The sequence below is a fragment of the Aptenodytes patagonicus genome, chromosome 25 (genome assembly GCF_965638725.1).
Source record: "Aptenodytes patagonicus chromosome 25, bAptPat1.pri.cur, whole genome shotgun sequence".
Lineage (NCBI taxonomy): Eukaryota > Metazoa > Chordata > Aves > Sphenisciformes > Spheniscidae > Aptenodytes > Aptenodytes patagonicus.
The window spans coordinates 5,404,834-5,418,817 of NC_134973.1; the positions used below are offsets into that span (position 1 = coordinate 5,404,834).

Consider the following 13,984-nt stretch of genomic DNA (forward strand, 5'->3'; position numbering starts at 1 on the left):
CTCCGGTTGCTCCGCCCCTCTGTTGCTCTTTCCATTGGAGCGTTGGGGGCACGCCCCGCCCCCGCTGCGGCGCGTCCTTGCCGCCGACGTCACTTCCCCCGCCCTCCGAGGCGGTGACGTCAGGGCGCGGGGCGTCGGCGCTTCCCCCCAGCGTGTCCGCGGCGACACCGGCCGCGGGCGCCATGGCAACGGGGCCGTGGTGGTGACGTCACGTGGGAGGGCTGCACCGTGACATCAGGGTGCGGCAGCTGAGCGCCCCCCCCCCCCCCCTCCCCCCCCCGCCGCGGGCCTCCCGCCCGGAGAGGCCCCGGCAGGCCCGAGAGGCCCCGGCAGGCCCCGACCCGCCCTGGGCCTCCTCGCCGAGGCCGGACGCCGTTCTCCTTACCGCCGCTCCGGCCGGGGGCCGCCCGCCTGCCGGCACGCCGCCGCGGCGCACCCCCCTGCCTCCCCCTCGGTGCCCTCCGTGCGCTTCACGCACCGGGCACGGCCCTGGGGGCAGAGGCCCCGCAGCCGCCCCCCCCCCCCCCCCCATCCCAGCGCTCCCGTCAATGGTGCTTTTTCCCATTGGACATCAGAAGGGAGTTGTCTTTGTTGTCTTTGTTGTGTTTTTTAGGTTAAATGACTTCGCAGGCGCGGCTGTCGGCGTGTAACGCGGGGGGCCTGCTCGGAAGGGCTGGTTCGCGTTTACACGAAGGCAAGAGGAGGGGAAGACGGCTGCCGGTCCGGTAGCGCTTGGGCAAATCGCCGTAACCCTGGGGAGATGGACGGGCGGATAGAGTGTTTAGTTGTCCAGAGCCTGAAAATAAACTGTCGTATGAAAATGGGTTAAAAAGTCAGAACAAAAACGGCCTTCAGCGAGCTGCTGTTCGGCTCTGCCAGTTCTTAGCCCTTGTGTTCTGAGACGAACAGTAAAAACAGAGCCCACGTGATGATGTTTGACACTTTATTAGCTGTCTAATACTTCTTTATAAATACCTGCAATATCAGAAATGTCACCACTATACTGAAGTAATAAGTTATTAAAACACATTCTGAAAACGGTATACGGACCAAAATGGCGTCTCCTATTAGCTGTGCTCCCAGGAGTACATTTTTTTCTACCTTTTAAGTACTGATACTCGTGGAATAATACTTTGTTGACATAACATAAGGGGCGAACTCCTTTTTTTGCTTACAGTTTTCCCTCGGGTGCCTTCCATCGCTGAAGACACTTTGTTAATCGCTGTTATCTAATGGATACCCTTATTTCCCATTATTCTGCAGGACCAGGAGTGGTCTGCGGGCGGGGCAACGCTACTCGGCATTTCCCAGCATCGATCTCTCTTTCACGGGCTCTGGGTGTGCTGAGCCCTCTGGCCCGGTCCTGCAAGGCGTTTAAATAAGTATTCCGTGTCAAAGGATGTAAAATAGTCTTTTAAGACCCGGGTTAGTAAACAACAGGGTTACAGTCGGAGTTCCGGCCCCACTGGAGCGAATGGGGACACGTCACGGAGTTTGAGGGACAGAGGGTGTCACCCTAAGCAGAGGGTAAAGACCGGAGTTCAGCACGCTGCAAGCTTCAGCCCTCTGTATTAAAAAGAGGAGAGACAAGAACTGCCCCGCCTGCAAAACGCAAAGCGAAAGAAATAACGTTTCCCTCGCCTAAACACTCTCCCGTGTTACCGGCGCCCGCTTTCTCCGGAGTGGTGTCTTGCTGTGCATCTGCCTCCCCGTTGAAGGTATGACCGTTAGTTTAAAAAAAAAAAAAAAAAGCTCATTTCTGGTCAAGACCTAATATTTTTCCAACTAAAAAACCCTCTTGAACATCCGATCTCTCCTCTGTATTCGGCTTTACAAGCGCCCTAAACATAAATGAGCTTCATACGGTATGGATCAGCCCTTACACGTAGTTTTATGATTTCTGCTTGTGCTGTAAATAAATATGAAAGTCGCCGTGTTGCATTGGCCTTCCTGCCGCTCCGATTACGGCGCTGACCCGCCCTCTGCGCCGAGCCGGGTGTCCGTAATGGCGGCTTTCAGCTTCAGCAAAACTACAATTTTTCTGTGCAGCCCCTCCTTTATCAGCTACCGGGTTGTACGTCCCCATCCTGGAACAACTAACTTCATGTACAAATTCCGTCCTTCTCCAGTTGAGATTTTTTTTTTTGCCCGAACGCATTGTTACATGCGTACGGCCCAAACCGCGAGGGGTGCAGGTCACGGTCATCGCCTCGGGTTGGCAAACCTCGCGCTGGATCCCACCGGCTGGGGCTGCGGAGCAGCCGCCCGGCTTTCTGTAATCCCCCCCCCCCCCCCGCGTAATATGGCTTTTCCTGTCTGATCACTTGTTCTGTATTAAAATCTGCAAATGCTTATCCTGCGGCTTGGTAAATAACTGCCTAAAAAATTCCTTTTCAAGAAGTTTCGTCAACTGATTTCATTCACCTTAAAAAAACCCAAACAAAATAGGTGTAAACTCATTGTCCTCACTCAGGAAACAACAGCACCGTTGCGTGTCACAAAGTCTCACGACGCGCCGTGGAAAGAGTCGCGTTGTTCTTCGTTAGAACTCGTCGTGTCAGTCGTGACCTGGGATGCCAACGCAGAGGCCGGACGGGCCAGCACTCCCGGCTGGCGACAATCCTACCGCCAGCGCCTATCCACAGCAAGGCTGAACGTGGGAAGAAGTGAAACCGGGGTGGAACGAAAGCACAGATCAAGCAGAGGTCGTCTACCGTCTAGAGATAATAAAGGAACCACTGGCAAACACTTTTTCTCCGGATAGGATCAAACAGCTGGGTTCAAAGGCTCCTACAAGCCTTGTCTAATAGAGCAGCAAGCCTACAGCTGGGTCTTGTAACAGCGACTGTAGATGTCACGTCGATGGTCAGCGATAATCCAGACGCCCCCTCTCCCCTAAGCGAATAAACCCTTCGGGACTATTTACAGGAACCGACAAAACTCTGTCGTAGAGACAGCTTACTGCCTTCGTAGGGAAGGTGAAAGAAATCCTTTTTCTGCTGTTTGCTCCTCGTTTTTAAGCCACTTGGGATCTTTTCAAGCCACAGGTGGCCAAAACTGTTAATTTGTCGGAAGACGGAGTCGCCAGCCTTCTTTCCTTAGTCGGGTCCGTACAGACACACACTCACAGTGACCAGGTACAACTGCACTGGCAACAGGACGCTAAATAAGGATGCTCCACACGACAGACCACGGGCTCCCGACGCACACCTACGCTCGGGGCGCTCCTGTGTCCCCCCCCCGGCTTCCCCCACCTCTCCCCGTGCCAGCGTCCAAGGGTCAGTGGGATATTGCTTGTCGAAGCCGTGGCGAGCCGGCAGCGGCGCCGAGCGCCTTAGCTCTTGCAGCCGGCGCCGTTCACAGGAACCTTGGACACGGCGGGGCAGTCGCTCCGGAAAGTGTCGAGGTCCTCGGTGGCGGTGGCTTCGGGGCCGGCGGTCCCCGTCCCCTGGGGCAGGCAGGCGCCCCGGGGACCCCCCTGGCTGCGCCCGCTGCGGGAGCAGTCGTGGTGCCCGTGGTTACCCAAGCGGCTGGAAGCCACCACGGCTTTCATGGCAGCCTGTTGCAAAGGCACAGCGGCGCGAGCAGTTATTAGCGTGTGTTTCTCCCCTTCGATGCCGTTCGCGAGGCGCTCGAGCCCCCGGAGCGTGCGGAAGGGAAGATCGTGCCTGCTCCTTCAGCCGCGCTGAGCTGGGAAGCGCAGCCCTTCGCCGCGGGCAAGGCTTCTCCCGGCAGCAGCTGCCTCCACGGGCAGCCCAGCTGCCGCTCCCCGGGCAGCCCAGCTGCCGCTCCCCGGGGACGCAGCTGCGCAAGGAGCGGCTCCATCGTCCTTCACTCCCCTCCCCGAGCCAGCCCCCTGAGCTGCCACGTGTCGCTGAACATTTATCTGCTCGGGGCAGGGGATCCTTAAAACCCAGCAACGGCGGCTCTCGGTGGCCCCAGCCATTTGCACGAGGGGACGTGAACACGAGCCACCCCCGGGGGTTAACGGGGCTTTTTCACCTTACCTTCAGTTTCCGCCTGGCGTTAAATTCCTGCAGTTTCTTCTGCGTGCTGTCCATGTGAGCAAATTTAGCGGCTTTCCCGGTGACCCAGGGATGCTCCAGAGCCTGGTAGACGGTCAGTCTCTTCTGGGGGTCCAGAACGATCAATTTTCTGACCTGTAGCCAATTTCGGACACACGAAAGGGCTTCATTTGTTAAATGCACCTAGTTTTGTTACGTACAAGCATTGATCTGAAGGCTTCATACTCGGCAGCCCTGAGCCCCGGCGCTGGCTAGCTCACCAAGTCCTTGGCGTTGAGGGAAACCTCGTCCCACCACGGGGACACGAACTCGTAGTCGCAGGTGAGGATGCGGCTGTACATGTACTGGTCCCCGCGCGGGTCGAAAAAAGGCTCGAAGCCACAGAGCCTGCGAGCACGGGAGAGAGGAGCTACATGCCGCCGCCCGGGCCCCACGGCGCAGCCGTGCCGGTGTTTGCCAGCTGCTCGCGGTGGGCCGAGGTGGAGCAAACCGTCTCACCGCCGCGGTTTCGCCGCCCGCGGGGCCCCGGCAGCGTTACTCACAGGATGTAGGTGATGACGCCCACGGACCACATATCCACTTCAGGGCCGTACGGGCACCCGTGAAGGATTTCGGGGGCTGGAAGCAGAGTTTGGGGTTCAAACGCACGGGTGTGGGGGGACTCCTGGCAGCGCGGCCACGGTGGGAACCTCACGGTGGAGGAAACACCTCCTGGGTACCAGCAGCGCCTCCCGAGCCCAGCGCAGCCGTCTGCCATCCCTGCACTGAGCTGTGCGCGGCCTCAGGCAGGGAGCAGCCTGCCCGGGTCTCCCTCCTGCCCCCCCCAGCTCTTCCCTCCCGCTCACCGCAGTACCCCGGCGTCCCGCAGACGGTTTTCATGGTGTCCTGTTCATCCACGATCTTGGAGAGCCCGAAGTCACCTTGGAGGGACACAGAGGGAAGTGGCGCTGCCGTCAGGGAGAGGCACCATTAACCCCCCTCGTGCCACGAAACCCCCCCCGGGGCCCCCGGCAGACCCACCGATTTTAAGGGGAGCGTCGGGGGACAGGTCTGCGTAGAGCAGGTTCTCCGGCTTCAGGTCGCGGTGGACGACTCCGTTTTCGTGCAAATACTAGAGAGAGAGAGAGGGCAGGGATGCGGGAAGGAAGGGAAGGGACAGGGAAGCCCCGTCTGCCTCGGACAGAATTTGGGAGGAGGCGGCAGCGATCCGGGACCCGGCACAAACACGGGACCAACTCGTCCAACTATTCCTTTGGAAACCCCTAACACCTGTGGTGCCGGAGCTGCCGGCACGGCCGCGGGGGCACGGTGAGGACACTTCCCGTTATGAGTTTCCATTTTTAAACCCTCCCGTTGCCACAGAAACCCCATCTCCAGCCGACCTGTGATGCAGAGCAACGCTGACCTTCCTCCCTCCTCTCCTTCATCCCCCCCAAACGCGGATCAGAAGAGGCGCCTCCGCCAGCAATGCCTTCGGAGGGCCAAGGGCGAGTGGGCAAACGCCTCTCCCCAGGGATATTTGGGATGGCGCAGCTCTCGATGCCTCTCCCCAGGGATATTTGGGATGGCGCAGCTCTCGATGCCTCTCCCCAGGGATATTTGGGATGGCGCAGCTCTCGATGCCTCTCCCCAGGGGTATCTGGGAGGGTGCAGCCCCCGCAGCGACACCCCTGAACCACGCAGGGACCTCCTCGCCAGGCCATCCCCAGGGGCTGGGGGGGGGGGACACGACACACACGCCGCGGGCACGTTACCGAAACGGCTTCCAGGATCTGCTTGACGACGTGGGCCGCATCCCGCTCGCTGTAGAAACCCCGCTCCACGATCCTGCGGGCACACGGGGTCAGCGTGGCATCGCCCTGCCCCACATGGACCCCCCTCACCTTCCATCCCCCAACCATGGCGTGCATCAGCCCCCTCCATCCTCATCCTCCCACCACCACCGAGGTGAGATTTGTCCCTCCTCGGTAGGAGCCGGGATGGGGATCGCGGGGTCGGGTGTACCTGTCGAAGAGCTCTCCTCCCGTCACCAGCTCCAGCACGAGCGCGATCTCGGAGGGCGTCTCGAAGATCTCCTTCAGCTTGATCTGAAAGGGGCGACAGGAGGGATGCGGGATGCGGATGCGGAGCCTGGCTGTGCCAGGAAGAGCACGCGACCGCCGGGCTGCCAGGGGTTTATCGGGGCAGCCGGCACATTTCCTTCCTTGCCTTTGTATGAACAGGAATTTTTTTTTTAACTGTTTGGAACAGCCCTGCTCACTTAATCGTGCATTAAAGGTGATGCTGGGAATGGGAAGAGACGGGCACGCGGCGCCTTTATCCTCTTCGTGTCTCCAAGCTCATTAGCTGGAAGAGGAGCTCACCGAAAGCTTTTTAATTTCGCAGCTTCGTCGGCCGCGCTGGCACCTCGGGCCCTCCGTCCAGCCCCGCGGCGTGGGAGCGACCCCCGGCAAAGCCCTGCCCTCGTCCCAGCCGGGACGGATCCTGCACACCTGCACTTGCAGGGATGCAGGAGAGACGGACGGAGCCCCGAGGGGCCAAAGCCACCTCTGGGACCGGGGCCCTGGGACCCCGTGGGCGCTTTTGGAAATGTCCCTTGGACCACTTTGCAGCAGAAGAGGCACTAAAGAAACTGCTTTTCTCCTGATTTTTGTTTTTCAGCTCCCACGCGAGGTGAGCTTGTCTGCACGAGACCTCTGTGCCACTGCAGCAAATCTGGAATTAACAGGTATCTCTTAAAACTACGTCAAAATGCAATTTTAAAATTTTTTTAATGGAAAACAGAGAATTTCATGCTTCTTAAGACTTTTGTGGCACTGCGAATTTCATGGGGCTTTAATCATTACCTTCCTAGGCTGGGTGACAAGCCGTGATACCCTGCAGGGTGAGAGACACTATGTGGCAGCTTATTGCATTATAATAATACACAGAAGCACTATAATTTTCCTATTAACTTCAAAAGTTTACAATCCTATTATCATCCGCTGTTGAGGTTGGTGCTGAACGATAGCGAGCGCGTAGACGGCACCAGCGTAAATAATGAAACGGAGCATCTCTTCTTCGAAAATCACTTGAACTTGGGAGTGAGCGGAACCCTACAGAAAACTCAGCGATTTAAATATTAAAACTGCCCGGCTGGTTCCTCCTCCACGTCTCTGTGGTGCCGCTGCCTGGAAAGTAAAGGAGCAGGGAGGGCAGAAATTGAATTTTCTGTTGCGTTTCTGATAACACATCAGAGAGGAGCCTCTCCCCATCCGTGGCCGGTATCAGCCGAGCATCCTCCCGGGCTGCTCCGAGCGGGTGATCCCCATCCCGGCTGTTGTCCCTCCGTCTGCCCAAATGTCCTGGGACGGGGGAAGCGTCTCCGTGGAAAAGGCTGAAGCGCCTGATTGAACCAAAATGCCGAAACACCCCAATGCCCAAGGCAGGCCCCTGCCGAGCTGGCCCAGGGGCTTAGGGACGCCCCGGCTCCAGCCCGTTTGCCCCCATCATCCTCATTTTTGCACTTCCTTTGACTTCACCTCTTGCATCAAGGTTTGGGACGACAGCGGGCGGGCGGGACACCCCCGCTGGGGCTCCTCCAGAGAGCAAAGCCCTCTTGCTCCAAGGGCAGTTGGCGTGGGCTGGGCTGGAAGCAGCCGTGCCCGGGGTTTTGAGCCGTACTGTAAAAAAATGGCAGCTTGGGCAGGAGCCAGTGGCGAGGCGATGTCCCGGCGACGTCCCGGCGATGTCCCGGCCACGAAACCAACTGGAGTGGGGTCTGTCGCACCCCCGCAGAGCCAGCCCCCAGTGCCGCAGCAGCAGCAGCTGCCAGGTGGCTTTTTGTGTTATTTCTTTAACTCGGGTTGTCTCCGAGATGCTTTTGCAATTTGCCGGTGGAACTAAGCAGCCGGGAATAAGCCTTTTTGGCGGGCGGAGGGATGGGGCGGGGCGCGGAGCCCCCGAGGCCCCTGCCATTGCAGAGGGGCCGACACGGCGGCCCTGGCTCTGCTGACACCGGCGGTGATTAGATCCGCTCCTGGGCGTTGCAAATCGTTCCAGCTGAGCTGCCGTTATCCCCCGAGCGCTGAGCAAGAGAAACGGCGGCCGGCCATGCCGGGACGCAGCGCCCAGCACCCGCGGCCCCATCCTCCCCTTTTATCTCCCCTTGCAGGATTCATTACAGGTGGGCAATTTTCTGTGGTATTCATTTGATCTCCTCGATGGAAATTGCTTACCAAATGGAAATCTCAGGCCAGGGGACAGGGGGGAGGACGGGGGGGCCTGGCCCTCGACACCGGAGCTGGGAAGCTCAAAGGCGCTGCAAGGACCAGGAGTTTCATGTGGCAGCAAGCGGGGAGTCACCGTGCCACAGCGAGGACCGGGCACCCGTGAGCCCGTCTGCAAGGCAGGGAGGGGACATGGGGTGCAGGCAGGGTTTCCCGTGGGGTGGTACTCACGATATTGGGGTGCGAGAGCCGCAGCAGGACCCCGATCTCCGTCCTCACGATCTTTTTGTCAATCTGGAAAGCAGAGCCCGCATGGAGGTGGCGTTACCTCTGCTGCCGGGTCTGGGTCCGCCCCCCGCCCCCCCCCCCCCCCATGCAGAGACCCCTCTCATGCACCCAGTACCCCCCCCCCCCCAGCCTGCTGCACCCCCAGCCCAAACCCCAGCACTTTTCTCCCTCCAGGACCCCCCGACCGCGGGAGCCGACGCCCAGCCGACAGCCCCCTGCCCCGTCCCAGTGCCCCACCGGTGCCAAGGTGCTTTGGGAGCGGAGCAGAGACCCCCCCACGCCCTGCAGCCCCCCGCCCACTGACACTCACCGTCTTCTTCAGTATCTTGGCGGCGTACGGGGTGCCCGTGCCCTTCTCCTTGCAGCTGTACACCACCGAGGTGGCTCCCCTGCGGGAGGGCGGAGGTGGGTGAGGTGGCCTGGATGCGGCCGGGATGGAGGGGGGGTCCCTCTCACCCCATGCCCCCCACCATGACCTTTGCCAGCACCAGACCCTGGGAGCTCAGCGTGCATCTTCCCCCTGTGCATCCCGCTCCCCGCATCACGTCCAGCTTTCCCGGGTAAAGCCATTTTAATTAAAACCGAGTCCTACAGGGGGTTTAAATCCTTAAGCAGCTTTCACGACAGGACGGAGCCTCCCTCTCCCCACTCGCGGCCACAAGGACAACCTCAGCGGGGACCGCAGGGACGCTGCGAGGGTCCCCACCCCGGCCACGTCCCCGCGGTGCTGGGGAGGCCACGGCAGACGGGGCAATCTCGCACCGCCACAAAACCTCCCCGCCAAGTTAAACCGCTCCAAGTTACAAGAGGGATCGTTCCCGTTAAACCCCCAGCAGTGCCCCTCAGCTGCCAGTGATTTTTAGATCTAGTTAATAATGTTTTCTAACCACTGGACAGTGAAATCAACCCATTGCTTCAGGCCATTACGGGGCTCGTTCGCAATTTCATCTTCACTGCCTGGCTCCTCAGAGCAGATTAATTCTTGCCCCCAAGTAAATCGACCACGTTTTATTGCTCTTTGGCTTCGCCGTCTTCGGGGACCGAGTTCAGGCTCTGCCTCGAGGCGCACGGCATCCCCGCCTGCCCGTGCCCTCGGCCCAGGCGAGCACCGACCCCGAAAGGCCAGCCCCCTGCGCCCAGGGGCCATTTTTCGCACCAAAATCTCCCCTGAGACCAAGACCAACCCACAGCGTGGCTGCAAGTGACCTTTTGCTGCAGCACCACACACCGAATACCCCGGCACCGCCGGCGCTCCCCGGGGTGCTCTCGTGAAAGAGAAGAGATTTACTCTAAAAACGAGAGCGGATTTTGCAACTCATCCGGCTGAACTTGGGAATCACGTTCCCATGGCAACGGCAGAGCCGGGTACCACGGAGCCTGGGGATGCTGCGGGGCAAGCAAAACCCGGCAATTCTAGACCTTGGCCGTTTTCAAAACATTTTCTTCCTTTTGCTCAACATTTTCTATGAAATTTTATTTCGCAAATAAAAAGCAATTTGGAAACAAATTGCTCAGGCTTGGAGGGGAGAGGTGGCCGTCACCCTCCTCTTCTCCAGCTCAGGAAAATGGGCAGAAGGCTTCAATTTGAACCCAAAATGGCATCACCGCTGCTGCGACCGCAACGATAACGTGGTTCCAACGGGAGAAAAAGCCACGAGCATCCTCCCTGGCTCCAGCAGCCCTCCCGCAGCCGGGGCTCAGCTCACGGCAGGCACGGTTCCCAAATGCGCCGGGTGGTTTGCAGTAAACCAGCAGCACCCTGCCCCGCCGCTGGCTTTCCGCGCGTGGCGGACACCTGGTTATTAATCCTGATTTCTCAGCCGGCCTGGGCGCGGGGGCAGGACCCGGCAGCCCCCACTTCTCCTCCTTCCACCCCCTCGCCATGGCTGAATCCCAGCCCGGACCCGGCGCCTCTCGCCCTCCCGCCGTCCGGCAAGATTTTTCTGCACGGACAATTTGCAGCCTGATTCCTGCTGCTAACAGGATCGTTTAGAAGCCCTCGGCTCAGCATTTAGGAGGTGCTGGGGTTGCTCCTCGGATGCAGCGCAGCCTGCTGTGCCCGTGGCGCGGCACCGACTGCCCCTCACGCGTTCCCAATTACGGCAGCGGCTGGATTCGCGCCGGCATTCGCTACACCCAGCCCCTCGCCCCGCCAGCCCCAGCAGCTGCTGCTCGCTGCTGCTTAAGGCTTCAAATAAATATCCGCAATCAACCTTGACTGCGACAAGAGATAATTGCATTTGCTTTACAGATGAACTGGAAAATGTCGAACGATGGGATTTGCCGAGAGAGCCTGGACCGGCGGTGGGGGCACGTGCAGCCTGCCAAGCGCCGGGGCCGGCCCGTGGGGAGGATGGTGCGAACCCGCGGCCGAGCCGGCACCCCGGCTGGACGCTGCTGCCCACGGCCACGCTGCGATGGCCGAGAGCAGCCCCCAGGCTGCTCCGAGTCACCCGTGGGGCACATCAGGCTGGGTCCTCCCCACTGGCATGGCAGCACGGCCGGTGGGACGGCCACCCCGCACCTCCACCCATCCCCTGCTCCCTGTGGCTTCTAAGGCCAGAGCAGGATCAGACCTTGCAGTCTGGCACAGCGGCTCGGGTGGCTTCGGCGTGCCGTGGCAGAGAGGCACTAAACGAAAGCGGCGAGCGGGCTCCCACCGCTCCGGATCACACCTTGTGCCCAACGCGCCGGGCGTGCAGCCACGAGCGGACGGCTCCAAGACCGAGACCGGTTTGATTTAAACCTGGATGCTGAAATTAGATGGATGGATGGATGGATGAAAGGGGGTCTGGGGGCTCAGAGCCTATCCCTCTGTCCTACATCCGTCTGTGCAGGGCTGCGTGCTGCCGAGCCCTGGGCTGACACTGGCCACACCTCGCTAAGAAGCCTTAAATACCTGCTTTTACCAAAGCTGCTGTTTTTTCAGGCTCAGAGCCTCCTCTGCCGATGGAAACCCTGCGGATGGCTGGGGCTGGCCCGGCCTGAACCACCACCACCAAAAACATCTGCTTCAGAGCCAGGGCTTGGCGGGCAGCACTGCCTCCTCTCTGCCGGCACAGCCCGGAGCCCCCCTCAAATGGATCTGTCAGACTTTCCGCACAGAGGTTCCCAGCACCCCCTTGCACCCCCCTGCCCTGGGGGCACTGGGACACCTTGTCACCTGCCCTCTGCTCGGGAGCGCTCCCAGCACAGGAGCTCCTCAGTGCCAGCGCTGCCGCTCTCCTCCACAGGACATGGGAGCTGGGCCTGGGCATCTCCGGGATGCGTCGTGGCCCCTGGGGTACCGGCAGCCTCCTGGGCCTGTGGGCGCTTGGCACCGGCCCTGGGTTCCCCCGACGCCGCATCCTGAGGGCCCCAGGAGGGCTGGGAAAGGGCTGAGCTGCCACGGAGGACAGCAGCGCCAGAGCGGTGTTTGCCAGCGGTGAGGGCAAACCCGCCGGGGAAGCAGAGACGGGCACCGCCTTCGGGCAGGTTGAAAACATGCGTCTCCTGGCAGCCCCGGGAAACAGCACACAGCACCCGTGGGGCCTGGCAAGCCGGCCCCGATGTTCCCTGCCCATGAGGATTTGCAGTAGGACCTCTAATAAATACATCACGAGAGCCTCCACCAAGCAGCCGGTGTCTGCTGAGGCAGCTCCGGTCCGCACACCCCACAGCCACGGGGACACAGCCGGTACCCTCGGTGGGGCTTTCTGACCCAGTGGGACAAATCCAGATCTGGGAATAAATCCCCCCCGGGGCCGCGTCCCTTCGCTGGGGCTCGCGCTACCCGTCCTTTGCAGGGGGCTGCTGCGGGAGGGACGCACCGCGGCCCCACGCTGTGCCAGGCTCATCGCCCACCTCCCCAGAGCCTTGGGCTGCTCAGAGGGGAGATGGGTCTCACCACGAGCCCGCTCTCCACTACGGGGGTGAGAAACGTACAGCTCCACGCGCACGGGGAACCCGGGCCCCATCCTGCAAACCCTCAGTGACCGCTCCCGAAACCACTGCTGCAGCGTCACGGCAGATCCCAAGCCCCAGCTCACATGTGAGGGCAGGGCCTCCCGCCATCCCCCCCCCCGCCTTATCCATCCCTCCGTCCCCCTTCATCCATCCCCCCCTGCATCCCTCCATCCCTTCCTGCATCCCTCCCTCCATCCCTCTCTCTACCAGGCCAGTCCCTGCCCCGATCGGCACACGCTCCCGTGCGAGCAGGGCTCCTGCCCCCCGCCAGCCCCTGCCGACCCCCTGGCAGCCGGTACCGTCCCAGCTCGGGGCCCACGACGTAGAAATCTTCCAGGGCCGTCTCGCGGTGGGACCCGTCGATCCAGTACTCGCTGCCGGTCTTGGAGGAGGGCATGGTGGGCCGGGGGCGGCGAGCTCCCGCCAGCTGCTCGGAAGAGGAGACTCAAGCATCGCCGTCCCGTCCCCCCCCCCCCCCCGCCTCGCTGCCCCCACGCGTGCGAGCGCCCAGATGGCCCAGCAAAAAGCAGTGCTCGGGATTATCGAGCGCGATGAAGTCGCAGCCACAAATCTCCTTCCCACCAGGCGCGTACGGTGCCTTTTTGGAGATAATACCCCCCCGCCTATGTCGTGTGTGTGTCCCCCCCCTCCCCAGCTTTTCACAGCAGGCCCCCACACTCCCCCCGTTTCCCACCCCATCCCCATCCTTCTGGGGCTGCCTCGGCTTTCCAGAGCCCGGCAGGCCGGACCCCGTGCCCAGAGCCCAGGCTGTGCCCCACGGACTGGCACGTTGGGCTATTTGCACCCCGATTCCCGCAGTCACCCCCAAAACCACCCCGACATCGAGCACGCCCGCCGGCCCGGGGAGGACGCCTCCCGCCGCAGGTCCTCGCAGCCCCTTGCTCTTTGCAACCCCCCCCCCCCCCCCCACAATATTCGGGTCGGATTTGGGGAGCCGGCACGTACCGTTAGCTGCGGCGTGGCTGCACGGCGGCGGAGCCGCGTCCCCCTCGGCGCCGCCTCATCCCCGGCGCGGGGCGGCCTTGCGGAGGGTGGGCACCGGGTGCGGGGGGCCGCTCAGCCCCCGCACGCCCCGGTGCCGGCGCTGCGCCCAGCCGCAGCCCCCCCCCCCCCCCCCTCCCCGGGCCCGTGCTGCCAACCGGCGGGCAGGGCCCCCGCGCCGCTCCCCAACCGGGGAGGGGGGGGGCGTCAAGGCTCAGCCCCTCGGCGGTGCTTTGCGGGGCGCCGAGCGGCCCTGGGGCGCGGGGATGGAGGGACGCGGGGACGGGAGGACGGAGGGAAGCGGGAACGCGAGGGTGCGGGCAGAGAGGAAGGTGGGGATGCGGGGACGGGGCTGCGGTGCACGGGGACCCTCCCAGGCAGCATCACCGCCCGGCGCCGCTTTCCCGGCTGGCTCGGCCGTGCCACCCCACGGCCCGCCGCCGCCACTGCACCGCGCCCCGCCAACCCACCCCCCCCCCCCGGGGCTCCGGGCCGTGCTCGGCGGTCGGGGGATGC

The 13,984-nt window shown here is 61.8% G+C and overlaps 1 protein-coding gene and 1 long non-coding RNA gene across 2 annotated transcripts; one reads left to right on the forward strand and one right to left on the reverse strand.

Moving 5' to 3' along the window:
• The first annotated feature begins 134 nt into the window (after positions 1 to 134).
• Positions 135 to 2,354, forward strand: LOC143170770 (uncharacterized). Its single transcript, XR_012997096.1, has 2 exons — positions 135 to 239; positions 614 to 2,354. It is a non-coding gene; the product is annotated as an uncharacterized LOC143170770 (long non-coding RNA).
• LOC143170769 (calcium/calmodulin-dependent protein kinase type IV-like) lies at positions 2,274 to 13,481 on the reverse strand. Its single transcript, XM_076359319.1, has 12 exons — positions 13,433 to 13,481; positions 12,766 to 12,893; positions 8,832 to 8,910; positions 8,465 to 8,527; positions 6,030 to 6,112; positions 5,780 to 5,852; positions 5,046 to 5,136; positions 4,871 to 4,945; positions 4,568 to 4,643; positions 4,286 to 4,412; positions 4,008 to 4,160; positions 2,274 to 3,559 (listed from the first exon to the last, which is right to left on the reverse strand). The coding sequence occupies exons 2-12, from the start codon at positions 12,861 to 12,863 to the stop codon at positions 3,335 to 3,337; spliced, it is 1,143 nt and encodes a 380-aa protein (XP_076215434.1). The 5' UTR covers positions 12,864 to 12,893; positions 13,433 to 13,481; the 3' UTR covers positions 2,274 to 3,334.
• Positions 13,482 to 13,984: the final 503 nt, after the last annotated feature.

Bases quoted from the DNA above. Each gene is read 5' to 3' on its own strand.
- LOC143170769 (XM_076359319.1), bottom strand. From the start codon at position 12,863: ATGCCCTCCTCCAAGACCGGCAGCGAGTACTGGATCGACGGGTCCCAC. The intron at 8,528-8,831 runs GTGAGTGTCAGT...TCTGCTTTCCAG, and splicing joins CCAAGATACTGAAGAAGACG to ATTGACAAAAAGATCGTGAG. The intron at 4,413-4,567 runs GTGAGTAACGCT...CCGTGCTCGCAG, and splicing joins GGCGTCATCACCTACATCCT to GCTCTGTGGCTTCGAGCCTT.